Below are 26,024 nucleotides of genomic sequence, written 5' to 3' on the forward strand. Positions count from 1 at the left end.
AGCATTTTTTTCGACTTGCGAGAGAGGGGAAAACGGAACATCAGCACTGTTTGTTCACTGTTCGGCAAACATTAGAAAATTATTCCATTTAAGTGTGGATGGTTTACTTTGTCATTAGAGTCCTTTTACTGTGCCTCTCAAGGTGATTATATAGTTTTGAGTTCACTCACTTTGACATTTTGCAACTCTGCCTTTGTTCGATTTCTTTCCCTGCTAGTTCAATACTGTCATCTGTAGCAGACACCGCCAGCAGTGAGCTGTCCGCATGATGTGTCCCGCACATCATGTCATAACCCAAGACGCAGAACAAGGAACCAAAATATTTACATTTATATTTTTTGGAAAATAACAAAAATCGTAACACACAGTGACGTGGATGAGTAATGTGAGCGCTTATATAAGAGCAATTCATGACTGCCATGACTGATAAAGGGGTGTAGTTCTTTTTTATCAGTTTGGTGGACCAGTGCGTTTTCAGGCTTCAGCTGGCATAAATCTGAAAGACAAACCAGCTAATTACAGTTTAATGGAGGCCAGAGGTTTTAACATCATATCTATGAACACAGAGAGGACACAGCTAGTTCAGCATTTGTGTCTCAGCTTCCCATCCACATCTGGTTGCATGTTCAAACTGTGTGGGGGTTGCTTCTAATGTGGTGCCAAGGCAGGCTTGAGCACGCTCTGTGATCCAGTTGGCCCCTCCTCTTCTTATCTTTCCTCTTGGTTTAGCGTTTCTGTGAAATCTGTCTGGCTAATAAGCCTAACTAGACAGGAGAAGGGTCTGGAACATTGCCTGGGTTCGGGGAGGGAGCAAGCGTGTGCTTAACCACAGCGCTCATTAATTTTCAGGCGACAACCTTATGTCATAGGAACAACGCAGGGTTTCACTTCAAGGCTCCTTCACTTAACCCAAGTTCCAAGATCTGGGTCTGATAGGTCAGTTGCTTGGCAACAACACAAACAGGCAATTAGTGATCCCAGAAAAAAACCCAAAACATTTGAAGAACTTGACCACCCTCAGAAGTCTCTTCAATTAAGCCTGTTGGAAGCTGTTCTTTTGTCTCCGTCTGACTTGTGGTCTTTCAGGTTTCTGTGGTCAACGCTCTGGATATGCAGGTTGTCGTGTCAACGGTTCCCCCGACTTTAGTGGAGGAGAAAAAGGAGGAGCTTATACGGTAAGGTTAAATAATCAAGTATTTAACTGTGACTATTACATTACAGAAAATATTTTGTCACTAGAAAAAAATGCCTCGCCATATCCCCATATATTCCTGAGTGTTTCCACCCTAACAAGAACTGGCACATAAAATCATAATTTCCCAATCTAGTCACTTGACCGTATGAATTTTCACTTGTTTTGTCAGTTGTAAATGGATTTAAGAGCACCATAAAAGCAGGCAGCAGGTTGGAAGGTGGTAGTTCTGGCAATCAGAAGAGGTTTTTCTTTTCATCTATTACAGCTACTGTAGCACATCTGCGATCAAACCCCAGAAAAATATTCGCTCACACCCGAGGTTTTTCTGTGTGTCCTTTGACCCAGAGGTCATGTGAATAAACAGAGTCAAGAGTTTGCCTGGTGGCGGTGGAAGTGATGAGGGAAATTGCTACATTTGATGGAGTATTTCAATGGGCTCGTAAACATTGCAATTGCTCATTCAAATCTCAACTAGGGCTGGCAGGTGACCTTGAGTCCACCTCCTACTACATGTGACACACGCTCTTTTGTGTACAGTCATTTTCAAACTGGAACTCTGAATGTGAACTCTGGTGTTTTGGTCTAAACCCTTGCTGCTAATCAAATGCCCGTTCTCTGCTCCTTATTTGACCAGATTGGGGGTTGAATTTTGGATTTCTGAAGTACTTATGTAATAAAAAATTACAAATTACATTTGTTTTTCTTTTTTTTTAATGATGAACATTTACTATTTCTGTCTTTTTCTGTGAATGCATCATGATCAGGTTTCTTTTGAAGACATTCTAAAATCAAAATAGTAAAAAGAAAAGAAACGAGAACGTTTGGACACAAAATGTTTGGATTTTGGAGGCAGATACCAGCATTGCAGAGAACATCAGCACTGCTGCCGCCTCGTAATTTCATTGTTGCAGTGATGTGACATATGTCAGAGTGAACACACACTCTGTGGGGAGGAAACTAACTACAAAGAATCCTGCTGTGCAAGACTGGTCAAAACGGGAGACCTCCATCGCCAAAAATCTACCTGTCCTTTTACCGTCGCTGATCACATGCTTCAATGCATTCTTTACGTAGATTGCTAGATGTCGTACACTAATATATATCTTTATTAATCACAACGACAAACACAAAACCAGCATGACGACTGGGGAAGACGCATTGATAATATATCTCCTGCACAAAAGAGGAAAAATGAGGCAGCGTTGTAGGAGGTGATGGTTGATAAGGCCATTAGATTTACAGAATTTCCGCCATTGTTTTGTCTTCTTGTGTCTCGGTAATAACAGCAACAATGCCCGTGGTGGTACTGCTCAAGATCCAGATCCGTACGTAACGTTGAGCATAAATGGGCCTCAAGCCTGGTAATGAAACGCGCAATTCAGTTCCTAAACATGGCATGGCCTGCTGTGAAGCTTCGGATTTCACAGCTCTGTCATTGAAGAATACCTCACAAAATTACATGCTGGATTAGTATAGAAGTCACGACACTGAGGACTGTGTCCTCTTCATGGAGCATGTATTAGAACCAATTTATTTTCGTATGTACTCTATAGGTCCGGGGACCAGCTGGACTGAAGCTACTGTACCTAAATGGTCCGGTCCGAGTATGTGTGCCGCTCCCCCCCAAGTAAATAAAAGTTAAAGATTGTAGTAGAAGTACGAGTCACAGAGACAATTGTATCATTTCCCTGTGTTTGAAATGATCTCAGATTTCCAATTTTTGTTGGAGGGTTTCGAACATAATGTGAAGGACGACTGTAAGATGTTCAGATGTTGACCTTCCTCTTACAGCAACAGCTCTAATACTGGTAGCACAAGGCAACAAAGAATAGTGAGCAGGTGGTCATTTTTGGAGTTGCTCTGTTTGTGCTGCTTTTTTGGTTGAAAGCCTGGCTGTTCGTTTCTTCAGATTTATGATTCTCTCTGAAAGGCAACTGATGTGTTTTTCCTGCTCTGCTGTGACTCCGCTGTTTAAACAGAGGATTTGTCATTATCTTTTTGCAGTGATGCCATCTGCAATCTTCGCACATTTCAGGTGATCCGGGGTCATTTTACTAAAGTGCTTCAACTGTTTATCCACCTTGACAAAGAGAGCCGGAAAAGCGTTTCTTTATTGGCTGCAATGAGGTGTGGATTTGCTGCCGGCTGAGAAGGATTTGAGCAGTGTTGTTCTGCCAAATGTGGGAAAGAAAGCTTCAGCACATGGTCGGCGTGGAGTGTCATGAGGGGGGTCATTTGAAGTGCCTTTGATGGAGATGTACTCTGGATGTATTGTCTTGGCTTTTAAGTCCACCAGTAACACCTCAGGTTTGTGTTGATTGCAGCATTCTTGAGCGGCATGTTCAGGACCAGATTCCAGGTGCCAAGGTAATTGTGGAAGCCATCGGACCGCGTCGTCATGGAGACGGATTTGAGCTGGAAGACTACAGTAAATCAGACCTGATGGTGTACGCCATTGACCCGCTCACAAACAGGGCCATTTCTCGTCAGGAGCTCTTCAAGTGAGTAGGTCACTTGTATTAGAAGCACTACTACTGATGTTCTTCAGCACGGAATGTTTTCCCTGCAGTGTGTCATCACCCTCTGTCCGTCCCCTGAATCAGCAGCGTCTTTTCTCTGTCTTTGCGTGGCTCTTCTCTTCTCCAGTGTGTACACCTTTCCAAAGCTCTTCAGTGGATTTTAATTATTCCGCACATGCACTAAATCTGTCAGTAGTCAGGAGCAGATTTAAAAGGAGAATAAAATATGGCCCAGGTTTAGAGGGTGACGACGTGGGAGTGCGGGAGGGAGTTTTTCAGCCCTTCCATTAACCTGTCAAATCAGTGACTCAAAGGTTGGAGCCTCCAGATATGCCACCCATGCGTGTCATTTTGTTAGATGCAGATGGATGTTAACAAATGGAAGAGTATTTTAGGATGACACCTTCAGGAATTTGGAATCGCATTGCATTATCTCTTATTCTGAGTGGTAAAAATATGCTTGTGAAGTGATTGTGTGGTCCAAAATGAAATGCCTTTTATTATCAGTTCATGTCAGTACTACTCTTATGAGGAGAATCGGCCTAAATTCAAACTGTAATCCGACTAAAAGGCTCTTGCTTGAATGGGGGGAACATAAAGTCACTGAATCTAGAGCAGACACATGTAAATAGATGCGTCACCGCCACGTGACCTCACCCTCAACATTTTCAGCTGTTCAACATTTAAATGAAGCACCTGTACTCTTTCTGTCAATAATGCTTTTTTAGTTTCATTTTTGTTTATGTATTTTTCTTTTTTCTTAATACTTCATTGATTTTTTTTTCTACTTTTGTTTTATAAAAACATTTATCATAATAATGTTTTTATATCAATATATGTTGTCTTCATTCATTCATTTATTTTTTTGTTTTTACCGTAAAACAGTTGTTAGCCCATTGACGCATAATTGGACAATATATAACTGGTGTTTCATTTTCAGCAGAAGCCTTCTTTCATAATTGTTTGTTATTAAATTGTGTGACTTCATGTCAACATGACTAGTTATCTTCATCTTAGTTTCAAAAAAACTTGTATACCATGAAATATATAACTGCACCCTGCTTAGTTGAAGTACAGTGTTTCCACTCGTCTTTGAACCGACACAGTGATCTGAAATCTCTAATAAAACAGATCTGGCACGAAGGTGGGCGGTGTTGAAAGGCGATGCTGTTTGCCAGAATGATTGACTGTCTGCTGAGCTTATTAAAGTGCTCCGAAGAGCACAGAGAGCCAGGAACTCATAACCCCAAGTGTCTCACCTTCATGCCACTAGTTTTTAGCTCACTGGTAGCTTCGTTGACTGTTTGCTGTCCAAGTTGAAACGTGTTCTCCGAAGCTTCTCTCTATTGTGAGTCTATTCAAGATGACTTGATTGATGGATCCGTCCGTGTGAAACATGGGCAACGCCGACCAAAGATTTACTTTTGTCCTTGGGGAGCCCCAAAGAATGATTCATAGAGACATTCATTTTACCACCAAGAGCGGTCTTGAGCCTACAGGTACTGCAGCGCCCACAGGTCCGGAATAAACTACAGGATATATTCTAAAAAAAAAAGTTGTGCTATTGAAGGTTTCACAGCGCTCTGGCTTGCTTTGATATAATTCCAACTTATTTTGGAATGGAACCGGGGCATGAGCCTTTAATATGCATTAGCTGTCTTAACAATACCACAGTGAAATGACATATTATAAATCTTCGCTCAAAGTCATGAAGGTGAGAAGGGAATTTAATGTAATATACTTAGTGCCGCCACCTTGTCTGACACGGCTCCTCAATTACTCTAATCTGGTCCACTTTATTAAAATATCATTTTATCGGGAACTGAAGATGTGTCTTGTAAAAAAATGGATTGAACCGATGGGTATTGCTGCAGCAATAGCTCAATAAATAAATCCTGGTTTTATCGAGGTTGGATGAATAATTTAAACGTTCTAACAAGCTAAAACTGCCCCTTCATTTGGAAGGAAAGCTTGATGATGGTGGGTTGGATTTGGAGATGTTCTGAAGTACCATCTGGAACCACAAATTCCTCACTCTTTGTGAAGGAAGAAGGAGCAGCATTCTTTTTTTCTTCTTTGCTAGTTATGCAAGCTGTTCCCTGCTGTCCTTTTGCGCTGATCACTATTAATGATATTTCAAAGGCAAGAAAAGGTATTAAATAATGCAATTGTGTTGGGTTTTTAAAAAGAAAATATTTAAAGCTTTAATGAATTTCTACGCCCTCTAGTTTTGTGCAGCAGCGTGGCGCTGCCTTTCCCTGCAAAATGTAATACCTGTTCCTGCCGTCTTGCCTTGTGAATCCCAGATTCCTGGATGGAAATGTCCTTGAAATCAACAAAGAGTTCCAGCCTCACCTGGGCGAGGGCGGCCGGATCCTGGAGATCCGCTCACCTGACATCGTGGCCAGCGTGAAGAAGGCCGCCCAGGCGGTGGGCTACACCGAGGGGGCTCTCCTGGCTCTGGCCATCATCATCATCCTCTGCTGCATCCCAGCCATCCTCATCGTCATGGTCACCTACAAACAGTGAGTATTCGTGTGCTCGCTGTCTTCTATTATCCATTAATCATCCTTAGCTGCGTGTCAGAAACTTGGGCAGGTAGTGCGTTCTAATTATGGAGACCATTGTTCTGGCAAATCTGCCTTTTAAAGCCAGACGTTTTTGCACCATTTGAGCCCCGCCATCCAGGGCCCTGCTTAACTGACAAATTGTCAGGCGCTGTGGAGACGGAGTGCCTTCGTCGAGCCTGTCTCATCAGGAACGCTGACTGTGCGATTTACATTGCTAATCTGTGTGCGAAGGCCCCGATTAACAGTCATTTGTGGCTCATGTCTATAGGCAACGGTGCCTGTCACCGAGCTGCTCAACGATACATCATCATAATCACGCGTCTTTTTCTTTGTGTTTTCTCAATGCGCCGGCGCATCGCAGGTAAACAATGGAGTCACTTTTGTGAACCGGATGCGAGCAGAAGTCAACTCAGTGTTATGCGAAGTGTTTTCCCTCAGCAGATGGTTGCAATGCTTTTCCATAAGTGAATTTGACTGAACACACAGTTAAAAGCTGTCGTTGCTGACATTAAAACGCAGTCAGAAATTGTGAAGGCAGATGGCGCCTTTACTGACGGTGTTGAATGACATTACAGCATCTTTGAATGCCTTAGGTTTTGAAGCAAGAAAATAAGTGAACGATTTGCAAATCTATTCTGTTCATATATACCTGTTACTGAATACCTCTCAAATAACAATGTTTTTCTTCTCATCTCTTTTCATTCTCCCCTTGCGTCGGATATCTACAGATTCAAAGAGTAAGTAATAATTTCTTTTTCTAGCTGGCATTCCTGAAGCTATTGCGTCCCAATTGAATCTTCTTTAAAAAAGTATTTTTCTGCTAACTGGAAATGTATTATAGGTTGTAATGATTCAGTTTATTATATTTTCTATTTATATATTTTATATATTATATATATAGTTTTATATTTATGATTCAGCATTGTCTATTTCTTGCATATATTGTGTTTTGTTAGCTTGGCCGCTGGTAGTGATATCAAGTCAATAGCAACTGGGTTTTATCTACATTTTTTAAATAAATAAGCATAGAAATATGGAGTAGGAATGGCGCCGGTAATTGCAAAATAAAAGGTCAATCTTATTGTTACTTCAATTAAAGTCAAGCAAATCGAGGAACTTTATTGTGTTGATAACGCAACTGATGACATTTTGCACAGACGGCAAGCCGAGTGTGCCAAAACTGCCAGAATTCAGATGGCGTTGCCACCAGGGGGGAAGGCGGCTCCTGCCAGCACAGCTGGTGCGAACCTTTACGAAGAGCTCGGCGACAGCAGCATGTGAGTGAACCTTCCCTGCTCCACTCTCCCTCCGTCCCAGGACGTCCGTCTCACAGAAGGTTTGATCAATATTTAGGGTGCTAAATGTGAGGCAGAGCTGTCTGCCCTTTAGCGTGTTTTCCTCTCTTTACTTGATCCCTCTCTCATCTCATTGTGTCTGCGTTGCCACAAAACAAACCAGTTAGACATCCATTTTGAATTATATTTTAAATCACAATAGTGTTTAAATATCCAAAAGGACCCGAAATCATCACTTACTGTAGTGCACTTAGTTCATGGCTCTAATGTGGTGGTTTAAAACATAACGTACCTGTGATGAAGGCTTCATCTGCCAAATCATCGTGTAACTAGAATGACATTTTCTTCACTGTTGCTGCTGACACTTCAGGTCAGGTTTCACTACATACTGAACAATCGATGTCGTCCGGTGGAACCTCTAGAGTCTCCCCTGCTGTTTCCCTCTAATTCTCAATGCCTGTTTTTTAATTGTTAAACAAGCTAATCTCCTGCACATCTCCTGCTAAGGGCCCCATGTGAGGGCCAAGGCTCAGCTGGCGGTCAGATTTACGTTAGCTTTGTCTTTCACAACTGAATGTGTTTGCATTTCATGCAGGACTTTTTCCTCAAAGTAGTGCGTTTCAGGTTCAAAGAAGTCGATGAAGCACAGATTTTCTTCTTTGATCGGGTTGAACTGTTAACAAAAGGATTAGGATCTTTTCGATGGCAGTAAGGGACATTTTCATCTGAAGAATACACAAAAAGCAACTTAATGTGGAGAGACTTTTGTTCAGGTGCCATGTCTTTTTACCATCTATCAATGATTCTGTCCTGTATTTCCTTCCCTTGTCTCTCTGGATTTAGACTGCAGTAAGTATTCTTCAAAAACCTCTTACTATTGTCAGTCGCTGTAGCCCTCTAGCTCTTTGCTAGCTGCTGCCTTTCCCACGTTTAGCCATTATCACTCGATTTAGCTGTCCCTGTAGTCATCAAAGTAGTTGTGTTATAATTTCCACAAGCATTTTCCAATAGAATAAATGTAGCTGTCACATCATAGTGTTTTGACTGATCGTAGCGTTTTGAATTGAGTTTTGAAGCCATGGAACAAAACAAATACGTAGGCAAATTCAACTTGACTTTTAACAAGTACAATTATTATTTGTTGGCTGGCATATTGCAGAATGTCATGAAGGAAAGAACATTTTAAAAAATTAAGAATATTATGTGCAAAAAAATATATTTGATCTACAGGCCCAATATCATGAAGCAAATGTATCTGTACAACTTTCAATTAAATTTAATAAATGTGAATGAAATAAAGGTACAAAAATAATAATGATTTTAAAAAACAATAAAACAAGTTTGTATTTTTATTATATTTAATATATTAATTTAACTTAACATTTTCTTTTGAAACCTTTCTAGGAGAAAGCATAGACGGAAAGGACATTAAGATGCATTGTTTGAAGTGGTGGTAATGTTTTTAAAATCAATAATGAGTGCAGACCCGTTTTCTTTTCATTTTCATTTCAAGACACGCTGACTCACGGTAACAAATACAAAACCTCATTGGCAGGACCTGGAAATCAAAATGACAAAACAAGAAGGGATGTGACAGTTCAATAACTTGTTCTCAATGTGTCATAAAAAAAACATTATAGGTTTGAATCCAGAAAGCAGACTGTCAGTCAACAAGGATTTGTGCTTGATGAAATATTAACGCTGGAATTGAAATGAAAACGCTGCTCTGCGGTCTAACGGCCATTTGCTCAAAGCAGCGTCAGAAGGAGTCAGTCCCGCTCCGGGGGATGACCAGTCTCTCCTGAGTCTCTGATACGAATAAGACTTGGAAATAATTAACAGTACAGCTGCTTAAACGTCGCAACAGAAACTTTGAACATCGGAACACAAAACCACGCAACAACTCCACATGGTCAGTTTCATGGTTTCACTCTGACCTCATGTGGGCAGGATCGATGCAGACATGGAGCCACATGAGGCCCCCGGCCACCATTTCTTCGACTGAGAAACTTTGACTTGTAAAAAAAAGTATCCCTGCGGACATGTGATATTTCCAGAAACATGATATGGAGGAGTTTAGAATATAAATATCATTTAAATTGAATGTTGGATATCCTGCAGCATGCATCTGCTTGCAACACACAGCTGTACTATAATGTTTGTGTAGCAAATAACACATTAGTGTGACTTTAAATCGCTAAAACTGATATGATGACAAAATGTACTCATTTGTGTGACAAATAGTAACAAACAAACGTGCTTATGGTTACAATTAGTAATCAATATTTTGTCTACTGAGCAGTCAAGATACTAAGAAGCACACTCTTCCCGAGACCTCTTGCCCTCGCTTGACTCTTTTTTTCACCTTTGATTCTTGCTTTGGTTTCAAGTGTTGTTTCTTCTTCACCTGCAATCTTACCGGGACAGGGCTGAAAAGTCGCTCCTTGAGGAGGCCGAACACCAAAGGATTCTTAGCTCCTTCACGAGTCGTGCCCTTGCTGGCCACAGCAACGGATCCTTGCATGTCAACCTGCCCAAGTCGGAAAGCAACGTGACGTTCCTCTCTGACCGCAGTCCACTCACGACCCATAACCCCGTCTACCACGACGACAGCCCGTTCTACAGCCCTGCTGCCTCGAAAAGCCTTTTTAAGAAGCAGCTGTTTTCGCCTTCTCACTCAGAAGGTTCTGGTTACGCCTGGACAATGCCGGCTCGCATCCGCAGGGAGATTCAGGACGGGACACCCAAGAGACAAGCGCTGATGGGACGAGCCCTTTGGGAACAGCAGATTCTCCCAGCAGCGATGAGTGACAGGCTTTGGCCTGGGAGTTCTGAGCTTACCCGCTTGAGTGACAGCAGTGAAACCAAGCTATCGGTCCGTGAGCAGGCGAGACAGTTTGAGCAGCAGGCCCTTCATGATCTAACCCCACGGAAGCACGACCAGGGGACGCTCTCTCCTATTCTTGTCCGGGACAGAGATGGCGCTGATGTTCTTGAGGTGTCATCAGAAACTTTACTGTCCATTATGGACTTCCCATACAGCCCCACTGTGGGTCGAGATTTGCCCCCCAATATTGTGACTCAAGGGCGGGAGTCATGGACGCTGGCTTGTCAGAAACCAACACCACCACTGCTGAAGAAGTTCAGCTCCAGTATATCCAGCTACATGACCGTCCACCCATGTCAGATCACTGTGGAGATCATACCAGACCCACCTGATGATCCTCCTCCACCTCCTCCCTTGAAGCCAGATCCTGCCTCCCCATCCACTTCTCCGATCTCCGATCCCCCGTCCTTCCCACCCTCGCCCCCATGTAGCCATAGACCTCAATCTTCTCCACCTCCTGTGAAAAAAGAGGTTGTCCCTCCCCCGCCTCCACCTCCACCGCCGCTACCCATTCCAGTTAGCGACAATTCACACCCGGTCGTTCAGTTTGTCCCTCCCTCTTTGCCATCCATTTCCTCCCTTCGCCCCGTTTCAGAACGCAAACACCCTCCTCCAATCATTCCCTCAAACACTGTGAAGAAAGAACTCAAAGGAATTCTGAAGAACATAAAAAACCTAGCCGACATAGAACGGTCAGTTGCCAACATGCATAGCCAAGTAGACAAAAACTGCAGGATGCCCAAGTTCAGCAAAAAAACACAAGTGACTGAGCTGTCAGATGGAGTCACCGAACTCCCTGATACTGGTCTCCATGACAAGCAGAGCCTGCCAAATGAAACCACCACCAGCTCTGCGGTTGAAATGGACTCAGCAAGCTTAACTTGTGGTGAAGAAAGTTCTAATGAGGTGACAGTCGAGGTTGGCCCGACAACGCAGTTGAACTCAAAGATTTCAGAACCCACTGATGGCAACGAACAAGTTTCCTCTGCAGACTCTTAACACTTTCACTCGTCTCTTTTCGATATTCTCTTTTATATCACTGCTTTGGGTTTTTATATCTTTTGCATATACAGTGTTATTCTGGTGTTTTAGTCGAGTCATTCTTTCTTCATTTTTTTCTTCCTTAGAGGTGCTTTGTTTAATAATGCAGTGATTTGCCGCCAAAAATGTGTTGAGCTTTGTTGCAGTCACAGAGTTTTATTTCATATTTGTAGCTTCAAATTTCTTCGTATTTAGCTTCATAATTTTGTTCTATTTAAGGATAGTTGTTTCTGCATTCATATATGCCATGCTTATCTTATGAAAAAGAGTCTAATAATGAAGGCATTTTATATGCCTCATGGAGGATACGTGTCTTGCACGCATATGGCAATTGCATATTTTGCTTTCCATGACTGTGCTTACCAGTACAAGTCTTACTTTCATTTAAATGCGTTCTGTGTTGCTTTCCTCCCAAATCCTCTTCTTGTGTCTGTTCCAACATCCACACGACCCACATGCCCTTAAGCAAACGGACTTAGCATCTTTCCTCTCTGGAGCAATGGGATGTTTGATTCATCCCACATTCCCAGATGGTAGATCGACGGCTTGCTAATTCTGTATTCCGTGCTCACCACGTGTGGTAATCTCTGTTGTAAAGAGACATTCACCCGCTGTTTCTTTTAACCCCGGGTGCAGAAGTTGCTAATGGATCCTGTTCTCTGCGTTTGCTTTAGTACTGATCAAGGCTTATTTACCAAATTTACATTTTATTTTAAAGAAGCAAAATAGCACGCCACTGTTAGCATTTCTCCTGCTCACATCATAAATGTATTTATTTCAGAAATACAAATGGCAGAGCAGGGAATAAAAACTGTATAAATAGCATTTTGCTTAATTTATGCTAGCAGACCACTGTGACAGAGCAAAGAGCGTCTGAATTTTAAGAGCTCTGCTTGTTACACATTAACATGGCTTCTGTGCCCAAAATATGTCACTCACAGAAATGTAGAAGGGAAATGAGTCTCATCCTGCGCTAGCTTGTGTAGTTTCACAGAGGTCGAATGACGTTTTTTATTTGCTTGTTTGTTTTTGTTGACGATTAAATATCTCCATTTCTCTCTTCAATTGATATTCTTTGTTATTATTTCTCCTATCCCTGACCCAACTGCGCGTCTAAACACCTAACACCTAACCACCTTGCAAAGAGGTAGAAAGCATCTGGTGAAATATGGGAAGTTATGCTTGGGGAACTTTGGAAATATTTCATATTGAAAACATTCCATGGGGACTGTGAGAATTAATAGAATTTAGTGGGGATTTAGCTGAACTAACTGGGAATATATATTCATATATATCCAACCATAAATAATAAACAGAATCGAGTATAACTATAAACGTAATGGAGCTGGGAGAGTACCAACTTGGTGGACTGAGGACTTCTGGCGCTACCAGAAAAGTAGCAGAATATGAAATTGTGATGTGAAACTATTTGGCGAAAAAAACAGTCTGGTCTGGTTTTGGCATGAAGGATGTTTTCCTGTCGAATGTTGACCGAGATAGCCTCAGTGAACTAAAACTCTTTCTGAAAAACTTAGACTGGCATTTGATTTTATACCCAAGGAAAAATGTTCTCATCGATTTACTAAAATATTACGCTATAGAATTTCACAAGTACAGAGCCCGGCTAGCTTGTGTCTCCGTACAACATTAGAAGATCATTTATCCTCCATCGTGTCCCCTCTTGCACATAAACCACCTCTGGGTTTTCAAGCATTGGACCATTTTTCTTTCTGCTGCACGCACCAGCGGTAGCCAGCAGCCAAGTCAACAGGTCATCCATTATATCCCACTGCCATCATCCTCTCTGCCTGTGAGGTGTGGTGGTTTGGCTCTGACCTGTCACTGGTCTCGGCCCCTAATAACAGATTACAGCTCTCCGGAGGAAGCTCACATCATTGCTTGGCTATATATCTGAGTGAGAAAGTCACCATTATTTATGGACCCAGACAGGTTACAGTTGTACGCCTGTGAACCTGGAGCTTTGGTCGTGGTGTCTCCATTAGCTTCTGTGTCTCAGTGACTTGGACTGATTGCACTGGAGATGGATTATTGTCCGGGAGGAATCGTTTTTGAAGTGTTCAGTCATGCATTTGAATGGTGCGAACCTTATCTGAATCAAATTTCCGATACAATTCTACGTTAGTAGTTAGTTATGCAACGTGTTTTTCAGTGGGTATAGATGATTGAGTATGGCCATGGGCACGTTGGGTTGTGATATTGTCTGGTGAAATGAAATGATCTAATACAACAGGAGATGCAAAAACAGATTGAAGGCTTGAGAGCACTAAAACTGGAAAGACAGCCATCCGATCAAACCCCCGGTGCACCTGAGAAGGATGGTTGCAGGATAAAGTGATGCTCCCATCCTGACTTGAGCTTGTGCTGAAAAGTTCCGGTGACCCCCAGAATGTTGAATAGTAATGGGGCATGGATATTCTGAAGTGACAATGCCAGGATGAATTAGGGTCAAATCGCACCTTCAGGAAGCATCAGGTTGGCTTCAGCAGAGTCAAGGCCATGGGTGGCTGAACTTTTGCCTCATGGGGCCAAAATGGGTGCCAAATTTTGAAGTCAGTCAGCACAACACAAGCACTCAATTAGCCTTAAAAACAGTGACAAAGAGAGAAATATATCTCATCCCAGTGATGTGTCTGGAGTGTTCTACCTATAGGGGAAACATCGGCATTGCAGAGTAAATTCCAAATGGATGAAGTTTAATGATACTTCCCTATTTTGCGGGTGAACAGAATTCCATAAGAACAGTTTTTGAGTCATGAATGAATCATGAGTCATGTTGAATGAATTAACCAGGATAACACAGCCTATGTGGCCATAGTTTTATTTATATTTTTTTTAATTCATTTTTTTTATTTAGTTGTTTTTAGTTGGTTTATTTATTTTTTTTTTTTAGGATGCACCTAAAAAATCTCATGTTGCCAACAAGACAAGACTTTATTTTACTTTGAGCACTCTGGTCTACTCCCATAATCCAAAAAGAGGCATTACATTATTTGTAAATCATGGAGTATCGACAGATCAAGTTTGTGTTCAATGTTTTTCTACCTTCTCGCTGTGTTATTTTGGCAAATCCCCCAACAAGAATATGTGAAAACTAAAAATCCCATTATTATTTTGTCTTGCCTTGCAATCTGTTGCAGCGATTCTCTCTCTTCTCTCATCCCTCTCTTTCTCTCATCATCACCGTTGTAAAAATATCTGCCTCTCAACAATTTCACGCTTGAAATTGCACAGTAAGTCGAACTACAATTGTCTGGTCAGCGGAATGTAGATGAAGACTAGTCCTGCAGATCATATCTGAAAAGACTCGATACATATGGCGTGTAAACTCACGGCCTTTATTTGTGTTTTTCTACCCTGCGCAGGAGGCGAGCGTACGGCAGACAGGTGAGCAGCGTTTTTATTATCTCTGTGTTGTGTGCCTCTTGAATTAATTTGAGTCCCCTTTATTCTGTTTTCTTATCTTGAACTCCCCTGCTGGAATGTGGAATGCTAATCAGATATTGGACAGATAAGATAAGCCATCACGTATAACTACCAAGTGCTTTTTTGACGATATTGTCTTCTTTGGAAATCGGGTCAAAGCTTCTGCAAAGTGACCTTGTTTAAGTCACATTTTACTTTCAATTCCTTTCCTTATTTGCATATCTAAAAATAGTTTGCTACTTCATATTGATGGTAGAATATGCATACTGATGCAGTCTGGTTTTGACTGGGGCTGTTGTGAGTGACCCAATTCGATAAAAGAGAGTTATGTGTCTGTCTGTATGTTGCAATGTGAAGTCACCAAGACGTCACAATGTTATGGAAAAATGCACTTTCAAAAAGATTTTGGACTTTGTGGGAGGGCTTGTATTTTTATTAATTCATTTATTTAAAACACCCAATAGGTCAGCCTCTAGTCAGACTCATTGATCGCTGTAGATCTGGAAAGTAGGTTTTGAACAGAATTATTTGTCAGAAGCCTGTTCAGTATCCCACCTCTGGAAAATAAGAAAACTCACTGCAGGAAAAGGAAGCTTCATAATAATGCAAGAAGTAGCAATTGTTCATTCGGTGAGACCAAATCAGAGCGTCTCATCATCTCAGTTGAGGTTCTATGAGTGTAAACTCTCCATCCTCTCTTGATCTGGAAGTCACCTTTGAAACAGCTTTGGACCCTCCTGAGGACCCCGGGGTCTGAACCATCCTTTTGTATATTAGCATTGACATCACATCATTTTCTTATGTTCAGAAGTGTGAAGTCTTCCTTTTTCAGTCGATGTCGTGCCTTCTCTTCCCTGTGTTAGTGTCTTCCTTCAACCTCTATCCCTTCTGCTTTTCCTCACTCATTTCTATCCCCGCTCCTCATTGATCACGGGCAGCAACTGCTGAGGCCTTCTCTCCTGAGACCCGAGGTAGAAAACTCCCGTCTTTTCCTTCAATCTGTCTTATGCTATCCTAACTCAGTCTGCTGCCTCTAACTGAGTCGTTCGCATCTCTCGCACAGGAGCTCAATGTGGAGTCAGGTCCAGACCAAGGACAGGACTACTACACACAGGACTACTATAATTATGACCAAGGGTAAGTTTGATGGGAGTCTTGTCGTCATTACTGCCTTCTCTGGATCTCTTCATTTAAAAGTTTTCAGGGAATATTTATCGAGCTCTCGCCTCTCCTGCGGCTCCAATCCTTCGGGGATGAAGAGCATTTCAAAGAGCTTCTAAATAAAACGGATGCACATATCTTCTGCGGCGTCTTCTGGAGTATATACCATCTTAGTGTTTACCCTCTCTTGGCCCGTGAAATGGAATTAATAATGATGGCTTAATTTAGCTTGTGTGTGGATGCCCATATGGCCGTCTTGGAAAAACATGGAGCTGAAAGCAGATGCTGTGAGTCGCTAACCAACTTGATCGTTAACGGTTGTGTAACTTGAGGTCAGGCATGCGCAACTTTTTTTTTTGTCCATGGCCACTTTTGTACTGTTTGTAATTCTACAACTGTGCCCCATTTCTTCATCAGAAATCAAGCTGTCAGCTGAGAGCCCAGGTCCCCATGTATTTTTTTTGTATTGCTCTTTCAAAACTCCTTTTCTCTGCTCCAAAGTTTGACAGTTTTCAGCTCCTGTTGACTTTGCCAAGACTTTTCTTTGGAGACTGGAGGTAAAGGTGAACTTTTTGTCATTTTTGTCAGTTCTGGCAAATGTGTTTGGTGATGATTTAAGGTTAGCTGACATCTAAATGGAACCTTTTTTGTTAGTGGCTTCAAACCACTGATTGTTGACTACTCTGGCTTTGCGGGCGACCAGTACTCCAGTTGAAGTTGGGGATGGGGCAGATGCCATCCCCCACTTTAAAACTGCTGTCCCCTTTTCCAGTTCTGGCAATCTTACTGAAAATGTCACAACTATAATTGCATGATCCATAAGCTAAAAAAACACAGAATCAACACAAGTGGTTTTCTTTTATCGCCATGATGCCCATGATGCCCATTACTTTAAATGAGTAACTTAGTTACAGTTACTAATTACTTTGTTCAAAAGTAACTTTGTTACTTCAAGTTACTCATTACTTTCAAAGTAGTAGACCCATTACTATTATTTGTGTGGCCTGCTAAGCTAAACTAGACAGTCAAGTAATAAAGGCTATCTATCATCTATAACCCACTTCAAGTGCAATCCCATTACAAAGTCGCCACTTAGTGACCTAAAGGTGCAATGGCAGTGAGAGTGCACGTGAACAAATGGCAATATTGAAACTTTTGATGGGCACATTTATTGTAATCATTTAGATTAGAAACTGTACTTTTAGCAGTGCAAAATAGTCAACTCTTTTACAAAACACAATGCTGAAGATCATCTCAACAGCAACACAACTACACCTACTAGAAACATGAACTGCAGTGACAACTCCACAGCTGTGATAGGCAGCATGTCTCCCACAACATACCTGGCTGCTGCTAGTATGTTCAACTGCTTCTGAGATAAAAGCTGTGCAACAGGCGTCCTAAAGTCAAGCTTCTGCTGTTTGGCTGCAGTGGCTTCTCCTATGGTGTCAGACCAGCGAAACTTTGCAGCGTCTGCTTCGGGCTCTTTTCCCACGAGCTTGGTCGACGCGTGCACTTTCTGAAGATTGGAAATGATCGTTTTGGGCATGAATAGTGTTGTCGAGCCACAGAGTTTGCACGCCACTACAATATTTCTCTGGTCTTTTACAGCTGAAAAGGAAAAATAATGAGAATATATCCACAATGGGAATCCCACACCTGGACCGTCATCGATTGCAGCCATTATTGTATTCATGCCCGGCGCTGCGTCACGTGACTAATGTGGGCTTCACATCCACCACAGAAGCTTTTAATGCGTGTCATGGACGCTGCTTTTTAAACTTTTTAAAGAGTTGTGAATGTGAAGTAACAAGTAAAGAGCATGTTGAAATCACAGTAATGATAAACGCGTTTTGACTTGGCAAAGGAACGCGTTATGGCACTCGTTATTACAAAAGATAACATAGTTCCTATAACGCGTTACTTAGTAACACTGATCACATACTTGCATGCTTTCTTTGAATTGGTATTGCTGTTCACCAATAAATCCACCAGGGGAGCAGCCTAGACTCAATAGTTTTATGACAACGACAAACTCGAAAACCAACATGGAGGCTGTGGAATAATTATTGAAAATGGAGGCAGCGTTGTAGGAGGCGGTGACCGGTTGAGGCCATTAACTATATCGCAACTGGAGGACAGAATTTGCGCCATTGTTATGTCTTCTTCGTGTCTCATTGGAGCTACCTGTCGGCTAGTGACAGCAGTACTGAACAGAAAGATTTGTCTGGATATGTACGTGACGTTGAGCACAAAAGGGCCTTTACAACGCCATGGCAAGCAACAACTACTAACATCAACACATCAGTTAACTCAACACGACAACACCCCCTTCAACACCTTCCTCCTCCCTTTCTGTTAACCAGCGACCTAAACCTCAGACAAAAACAAGATAACGTTCATTTTAAAATAACTTTCTTCATGTACATATGTTCTTCATGTTCTTACCATGGCAACAGAGATGGTGGCATTTTGAGATAGAATATACATCAGGCCACTGAAGATACACAAGTGCTAATTAACCTGTCTGCAAGAACAAACCATTGAAAACCATGAACATTTTGTTAATTGCTATTTCATCTTTTAATTTTTAATCCAGGTGATGAATAGAAACACGTCATTTATAACAATAAGACTTAAATTCCTTTGTTGCAGTGTTAGTGTTTCATTTTATAAAACTCGATGTCTAATGAGATTCCCTTTTGTTTTCAAATAGCCATAACAGAATATCAATCGGAGCAATTATGGTTTCAGCAGATCAAAGACAAGATGTGTTCAACAATATTATTATCAGAGTGGAATTCAGTTTTTGCAGAGCAAAGCAAGGATGGATAAAAGATATAATATGAATATGCATCGCACACACTGTCTGTCCTGATGTCGAAATCCTATTTTTCAGTTTTGACACTTCTTATACTTGATGTTACTTGAATAATGAAGTATATTTATAACAATTCTCTCTGAGAAAATTCACAATAACTGCTTGTTTTGTGTCCGCAGGTACGGCAGTCGCCGGAGGTTGATATCTCCGATGTATGATGAATATGGAGAAGTGATCTTGGAGGATGAATATTTCTACGGCCCCGAGGTATTATGTTTCCATCTATTTCAATTGCTCTTGACTTGGAAATGTATGAAATGTAATGAAGTGTTTGCTCAAATGATTATTCATATCGAATTCTGAACATTGGCTGACCTTGTCACCTTTCCTTTGAGTAGTCAATGAATAAAATATAACTGTCTTAGGGCCGAGGCCGAGGCAGGGGCCGCGGTGGTAGGAGGGGTAGAGGCGCGGCCAAAAGGGTGGCATTTAGGGACATGCCGCCGGAAGATGAAATTGAAGAAGCCGAACCGGCTGCCGACGCTGAGCCTTCCAAAGCTGCCAAGAGGTTGAAATCTGTCATGAAACTCAGCAAACTTCTGGCGGCCAGCAAGGTGGGAGAACAGCGGGCTAAAGCTGGCCCATCTCCATGGAAGAAAGCCAAGATGTTCAAGATGTTTGGCGCTGGGAAGAAGGACAAAGATTATGCCAAACTGATGTCAGCTCGTCGCATTGACAGCCAGGAGAGTCTGAGCGACGGACCAGCACTTACAGGACCAATTGACAGCAAGACAGAGACCCGCAGCCGCTTGGGCAAAGCTCTGAAGAAAATTAACCTGGGCAGCAAACTAAAGGGTCGCCGCATGTCACAGAGTAGTGTGAGTCGGAGCTCCGCCACAGGCAGCGAGAGGGATGAGGAAGCCTCGCAAGTTGCCAGTGAAGATGACCAGAAATCTAAAGTGTCAATTAGCGTGACAGAGAGCGAGCCAGAAGCGGGCGTGAGTGGAAGTAGCAAGGAGAAAGACTCTGATGCAGAATCCTCAGAGAAAAGCAGTGTTGACAGGGATTATCTCAAAGTAGATTTGGACCGGGACGATGCTAATGAAAGCACCGTGGACTCTGAGGAGGAGCCTGATGAAGAACCGGGGGACTCTGATGAGGAAAGTAAATCAAAATCTGAGGAGGAAGAATCGGAGCGGGAGTCAGGTAGTGCGAAAGAATCTGGCACTGAAAGAGAGTCAGGATTAGACAGAGAGTCAGGGACAGAGGACGAATCGGATTCTGAAGAGGGATCTGAGTCAGAGAAGGAGTCAGAGACAGAGAAGCAGTCAGAGACAGAGAAGGAGACTGAGTCTGGGACGGGTACCGCTACAGAGAAGGAAACTAGCACAGAGAAAGAGTCAGGATCAGAGGAAGACTCTGAGGAGGAGTCAGAAGAGGAAGGCTCAAGGAGTGCACAAGAAAGTGGTTCTTCAGCTCGATCCTCTGTGAGATCATCTGCAACCAAGTCCAGTGAGAGTGCCAGTGGCAGTGCTAGTGCTAGTGAGAGTGCTAGTGCGAGTGGTAGTGGAAGTGGAAGTGGTAGCAGAACTGAAAGTGGCAGTAGAAGCGGTAGCGTCAGCAGTGCCACCTCTTTGTCCGGTACAAGTGTGGGTTCTTCACAAAGAAGCAGAAGTGTGGTGACGTCTGAGAAATCCAGCGAAGTACTCAGCGAGGATGAGTCTGGTACGGGAACCAGCAGTGAGCCTGAATCAGGGACGGGACTGGGTAGCAGCTCTGAGTCAAAGAGGGGTAGTGGTAGTGAGAGGTCATCGCGGCGCTCAAGTCAGAAGTCCCAATCTGGCTCCAGTGAAGCTTTGCCCTCTGCTAGCGAGAGTGACCGCAGTTCAGTTGCCAGTGAAGAGAGTTCAACAAGGTCCCGGTCCACGAGTGGCAGTCGGCGTTCCCAGAAATCTGTCCTGACTCAGGACACGATTACTGAAGAGAGCGAGGAAGACGAGGAATCGGAAACTGCTGATGAAAGCAAAGAATCGTCGAGTGAACTCAGTGACGACCCAACCAGCGACTCCAGCGTCCCTGGACCTTCAGCGCCTTACACAGGTGTTCCATACCGTTCTGACGTGAGAAGCACGGGTGACACCTCCGAAGAGACCTATGGAGGACTGTCTCCGATAACCGAAGTGGATGAAGACGCCATTTCCTCAGACAAAACCTCAGCCACCGGCTCTGGATCAGACACCAACAGCGGTTCTAAAGACTCAGAAGCTTCCTCAGATTCTGAGTCAGATGGAAACTCGACAGCCTTCTAGTGGTTCATGTTGCTGTCGTGAAGTAAGAAAAACTGCTGTGGGTTCCCCATCTGAGTGTTTACAAAACTCTTCTGCATGGTTTTATCTCCATTTTTCTAACTTTTATTTCTCTACCAGCTTCTTCCTGGGAAGTGGAGTTGCATGTGTGACTTCAATATTTTTTCTCCTGAAATACTGAGTAACAAAAATGTCAGTAGTGTAGTGTATTTCACTCCCATAAAGCTTCCATCTCTACCGCTCACATATACGCCCATGAGACGGAGCATCTTACTGCTGCAAGTATTTTGAATTTGAGGCAGATATCGATCAAGTTGCTCCTCCACCACATTTTAAGTAATGAAGGGATTTATTTTTTATTTATTCTCATTGTATAGGAGTCTTGTTGGTGAAGCAAAGAGTGCAGGTAGGGTTGACTGACAAAGGTGATCTGCGGCTGTACTACTACAAAAGCTGTTGATTTACACTACATGAGAATGTGGAGCTGAGATTGTCATACAGACTCACACAGTATGGGGCGACGGAGTCGCAGCTTCAGTGTGTTTCAAGCGTCACATTTTTACCAACCAATCAGATCCCAGATTTTATGGTGACTTTATATTCATCAACAACTCACTGACCTGAATGGTCTAATGGGCCCAGAGACGGTGCTGTCCAAATGTCATGCCTCTCCGATCGGCCTCCATAACTTCTCACTAACTTAAAATCCACCCACAGCTGACTGACCTATTGTTTTAATGTGCCTGGAGACAGGACACTTGCGACGACTAGGGTGCTAGCTGCCAAGTTGGGGGGGACGCACAGTTACAGAGGCGTAGCAGAAAGAGAAAAGGGGAAGCTTTATGGGACAGCACTGGTTTCCTGTTGTTCATACGTCTTTCCTTCTGGTAAAGATTCATGCAAAGAGTGAGTTGTCTGACTGCTCATCTCCCTCTGCAGCCTGGGAGGAAGAAGCGGGTCCGGCTGGTTGTGGACGGTGACACTGAGACCCCCTCTACTGGCGAGGAGTCCACCACCGAACCTCAGAGGAACCGACTTCCCAACAGCCACAGCAACATCAACGGGAACGTTTATCTCTCCCAGAACGGCACTATTGTCCGAACCCGGCGAACCCCACACCCCAACAACCTAAAGATGGGCTCCCCCTGCCGGCTGAATAAGCATTTTAAAAAACTAGACATTCTTGGAGTGACGCATGAGGAGGCCACACCGATTCACAGCGGCGACGAAACAGACAAAAACCCTGAAAATGGGACGGGGACTTGCATACCCCCTAATGTGGACATCAATCTCAACACTCGGTCCTCTTGTGGTTCACTCCACTCCAGCATCACCAGCTCTGGGTCCAAAACGAGTATTCCCAAGGCTTTGATTGACAGGAACAGCAGCGGCCTCTGCGTCAACCAGGAGATTTCAGTTGACAGCCGCAAGGACAGCAGGGAGACGCTGGCATCCCACAGCGATCACACTATATCAGACGAAGAGGAGTTATGGATGGGACCCTGGAATAATCTCCACATACCAATGACAAAACTCTGATGGGCCATGAGGCAAGTTTTCTATTTTGTTACGTCCTGTTGTTTTTGTTTTTCAAAAGCTGCGTGCCTCCGACTTGCAAGTCCTGATCAGCTTTCAAAAGTCTATATCTGTGAATTCGATCGCACACTTGCTGAACTTCAATACCGACAGCTTCCCTGTCGGTGCTCTCAAATATAGCTGCTTGTGGACCATGTCAAATATCATGATTTACTTTTTATATTCCAGTGGGGTCTGTATAAGCTATGTCAAATACAAATTGCAGTTAGTAAAATGAGAGACATGGAGGTGCAGTTGGGTCTTTCGTCACCGCGTAAACACGCGTTGAAGGCTCGCAGATCATTTTCACCAACTCACTCTGTTTTTTGACCATTTTATGGTACCATTTTATTCTCAAGGCCTTGTTTTCTCTTAACCAAGTGCTCTGGTTTATGTTTCTGAAACAGCTGTGACCCGTCCTTGAAATCTTAAACAGACAGTTGAAACCTGCTTTGAGTTTAATTTTGAATACAATTTTTTCATTCGTTATTTGAGGAGCCAATTTGTCCATACGCAGTTTGTTCATGATGAACATGAATGATGTTTTAATTAACCAGTTTCAAGGTTGTAATCCTACCAACAAACCTGTTTTCCCATTAAAACGACTGGTTTTATTACAAATCTACTGTGAGTTTATGTCTTTTAATAAATATACTGGATTAAAAAGTGACTTTGGCGAACCATAATCAGGTGAACCAGATTATTCTTGTGATATTATCTTTAGTTTAAATCACACTCTTATCTTGTGCTTAACTTCCATGTATTATTTTCTCGATATTTGATTCTCTCAGGCGCAGGTGGAGATTATAAAGTCTATGATGATGAAGAAGAGATATTTTGATAACTATTGCAGAAATGATTGTCACTGAAGAATTCATGTTCAGATTATTCCAGAGGGTGCTGTAAAAAGGAACAAATCATAGGATGATATTTTTGTCTATTTTGTATCCAAATGTATTGTCACATTAAATACATGATTTCACAAACATGAACTTCTCAATTATTTGGTCTTTTGAAGGTGTTTTGTGGTATTTGTGTCTGGTGCCAAAACCGATTTCAAGAAATAAAAATAACCAATTATTTAACTGTAAATCAGTGAGTAATGACGATTTTGGTGGCCCAAAATCCCTGGAGTGATGTGCAGAGAGGGTTTCTGTCTTGAGCGAACAAGCAAAGCCAGACTGCTGACAATCTTCAGACACCTGAATGGGTTCACTGTGTCCCCGTCAGATGGAACTTAAACCGTAGTTTGGAAAAAAAAAGGCTTCTAAAACAAGTATATTGGAGGCATAAACCATGATCAGGAACAAAGTGGTTTCATTAGCCGGCTATTTTCAGAAACACGCATTTCAGCCTCTCTGTTTTCAAAAATACTTCCATGCGCACGTTCACAGAAGATGTTGCGTTCACACCAACCCGTACATGGCTGCTGCCAGGGCATGCGGCGATATGTTACTATTGCATTATGCATTCTTTTTCAATGTAAATCATTGCATTGTGAATGCATCGACTTAATAGCAAGGCCATTTACAGGGTTTTAACTAATAATCAACAGTCCAAAAATATCCAAATAAAACTTGTCCTTTCCATCACATATTGTGATGTCACCCGCGTGCTATTCCGCTGTTTTGCTCTATTTCAGGCTCAACATTACATACTGATCAGGACGGAGCCTTCTGTTCATTTTCTCTGCATTTCTCCACAAAGAAACCGTGGGGGGCAGTGTTGGTGTTATGCGTAGCTCTAATGAGACACGAAGAAGACAATGGCGAAAATTCTACATCCTCCAGTAACAATATATTTAACAGCGTCATCGACCACCACCACTGACAACGCTGCCTCTGTTTCCTCTTTTGTGCAAGAGGTACATTATCAATACTTCTTCCACAGTGTTGGTTTTGGAGTTTGTTGTTGTCATAAACTTTTGACTCTGGGCTGCTCCCCCTGGTGGATGCATTGGTCAACAGCAATACCAACGTAAAGAACAAATGGAAGCATGTGATCAGTGACGGTAACATCGTTTGAAATGGACAGGAATTTTGGGCGTAAAGGAAGCAGAAATGGGCCTCTATTTGCTAACATGCATCCGTAGATTTTAAATATCTGCACTTTGGAGTTTTTGAAACGTTGAGGCGCATTGTCCATTTGCGTATAAACAAAGGGTGCAACCAAAGAGGTACTTAATTGTTTCCCAAATTTAAGCCTCGTCTTGTGTGTAAATATATTTTTGCAGCAAAGTCCAAACGTTATTTTTCCTCCTCACTGCCTTGACAATTGTGTGTGAATGGATAAACATTCAGAAGGGCAACGTAAAAGTTTAAGATTGATTAAATTACTCAAGGAGAAAAAATTTAATTAATCGATGCAATATCCAGTCCAAAAAAGTCATCCGGCACAAATGGGCAATGTCCAAAAGATCCCAAAGGTCCAACAAACACCTAAAAGAGTCTGGCAGAGGATGTGGCTCAATAGTCAGCGGCTGCTCGCGGCGCACAAATCAAGACGGTCTTCACTTTGGACCAGTGATAAAGATGCAGCAGATAATGTGGCATCCAACTGTAGCGGATCAGGCTCTTAGAAAGCTACTAAAACAACATGAACCAGGAAGCTGGTAGACACCATAAAAACATGACACTTAGTTTACGAAAAAGCTTGAAACAATTTGCATAACAATGTGTATGAGCAACTTAACAAGATCGTTCGTGATGGATTGCATCTTCTAAAGGTGCCAAACAAAGGAAGTGCGTTTGTTGCATTGAATATGCAAAGGCGTCAAACTGCTGTTTTAATGATTCAAGCAGTGAACAAACACTGTAACATTCCATCACAGAAGCAAGTGTTTTTGCATTCAGGGTTGGCAATTACATTTCCTATGGGGCCGCATTATATATTAAAACACGTGCGCTGTCGTCAAGGCCAGAGAAAAACAATCCAATTCCTTGCAGCAATTCAACAATTCAATTTGGTGTCTCAAATCCAGCTCGCGCTCGGTTGTTCAGACACTTATGCACAAGACATCTGGGTGTCAAAGGTGATGTAAGATGGGTGACTTTATCACTGTTGACCAAGCATTTCATAAGAGACCATTGGTGGATGTTGACCCTTTGGCCGCCATTGTTTTTTCAGTCAAATATTCCACTATAATTACTCTGTCATGTTACGCGCTTCAAATATGTTGTTTGATTTCATATTATTTACAAATTATCTATA

The 26,024-nt window shown here is 42.4% G+C and overlaps 2 protein-coding genes across 2 annotated transcripts in view; both read left to right on the plus strand.

Moving 5' to 3' along the window:
* The window catches only part of LOC128764929 (protocadherin-15-like), a 168,806-nt gene extending 145,046 nt beyond the window's left edge, over positions 1–23,760 (plus strand). The window contains exons 29-38 of the mRNA XM_053875217.1: positions 1,087–1,175; positions 3,520–3,696; positions 6,021–6,239; positions 7,013–7,021; positions 7,442–7,561; positions 14,891–14,912; positions 15,890–15,922; positions 16,015–16,088; positions 19,113–19,200; positions 22,179–23,760. Coding sequence (XP_053731192.1) covers positions 1,087–1,175; positions 3,520–3,696; positions 6,021–6,239; positions 7,013–7,021; positions 7,442–7,561; positions 14,891–14,912; positions 15,890–15,922; positions 16,015–16,088; positions 19,113–19,200; positions 22,179–22,778 — 1,431 coding nt within the window. The 3' untranslated portion in view covers positions 22,779–23,760. The remainder of the gene's footprint in view (positions 1–1,086; positions 1,176–3,519; positions 3,697–6,020; positions 6,240–7,012; positions 7,022–7,441; positions 7,562–14,890; positions 14,913–15,889; positions 15,923–16,014; positions 16,089–19,112; positions 19,201–22,178) is intronic.
* LOC128764928 (uncharacterized) lies at positions 19,207–22,145 on the plus strand. Its single transcript, XM_053875216.1, has one exon. The coding sequence runs from the start codon at positions 19,431–19,433 to the stop codon at positions 21,240–21,242; it is 1,812 nt and encodes a 603-aa protein (XP_053731191.1). The 5' UTR covers positions 19,207–19,430; the 3' UTR covers positions 21,243–22,145.
* Positions 23,761–26,024: the final 2,264 nt, after the last annotated feature.

The sequence above is a fragment of the Synchiropus splendidus genome, chromosome 9 (assembly GCF_027744825.2).
Source record: "Synchiropus splendidus isolate RoL2022-P1 chromosome 9, RoL_Sspl_1.0, whole genome shotgun sequence".
NCBI lineage: Eukaryota > Metazoa > Chordata > Actinopteri > Syngnathiformes > Callionymidae > Synchiropus > Synchiropus splendidus.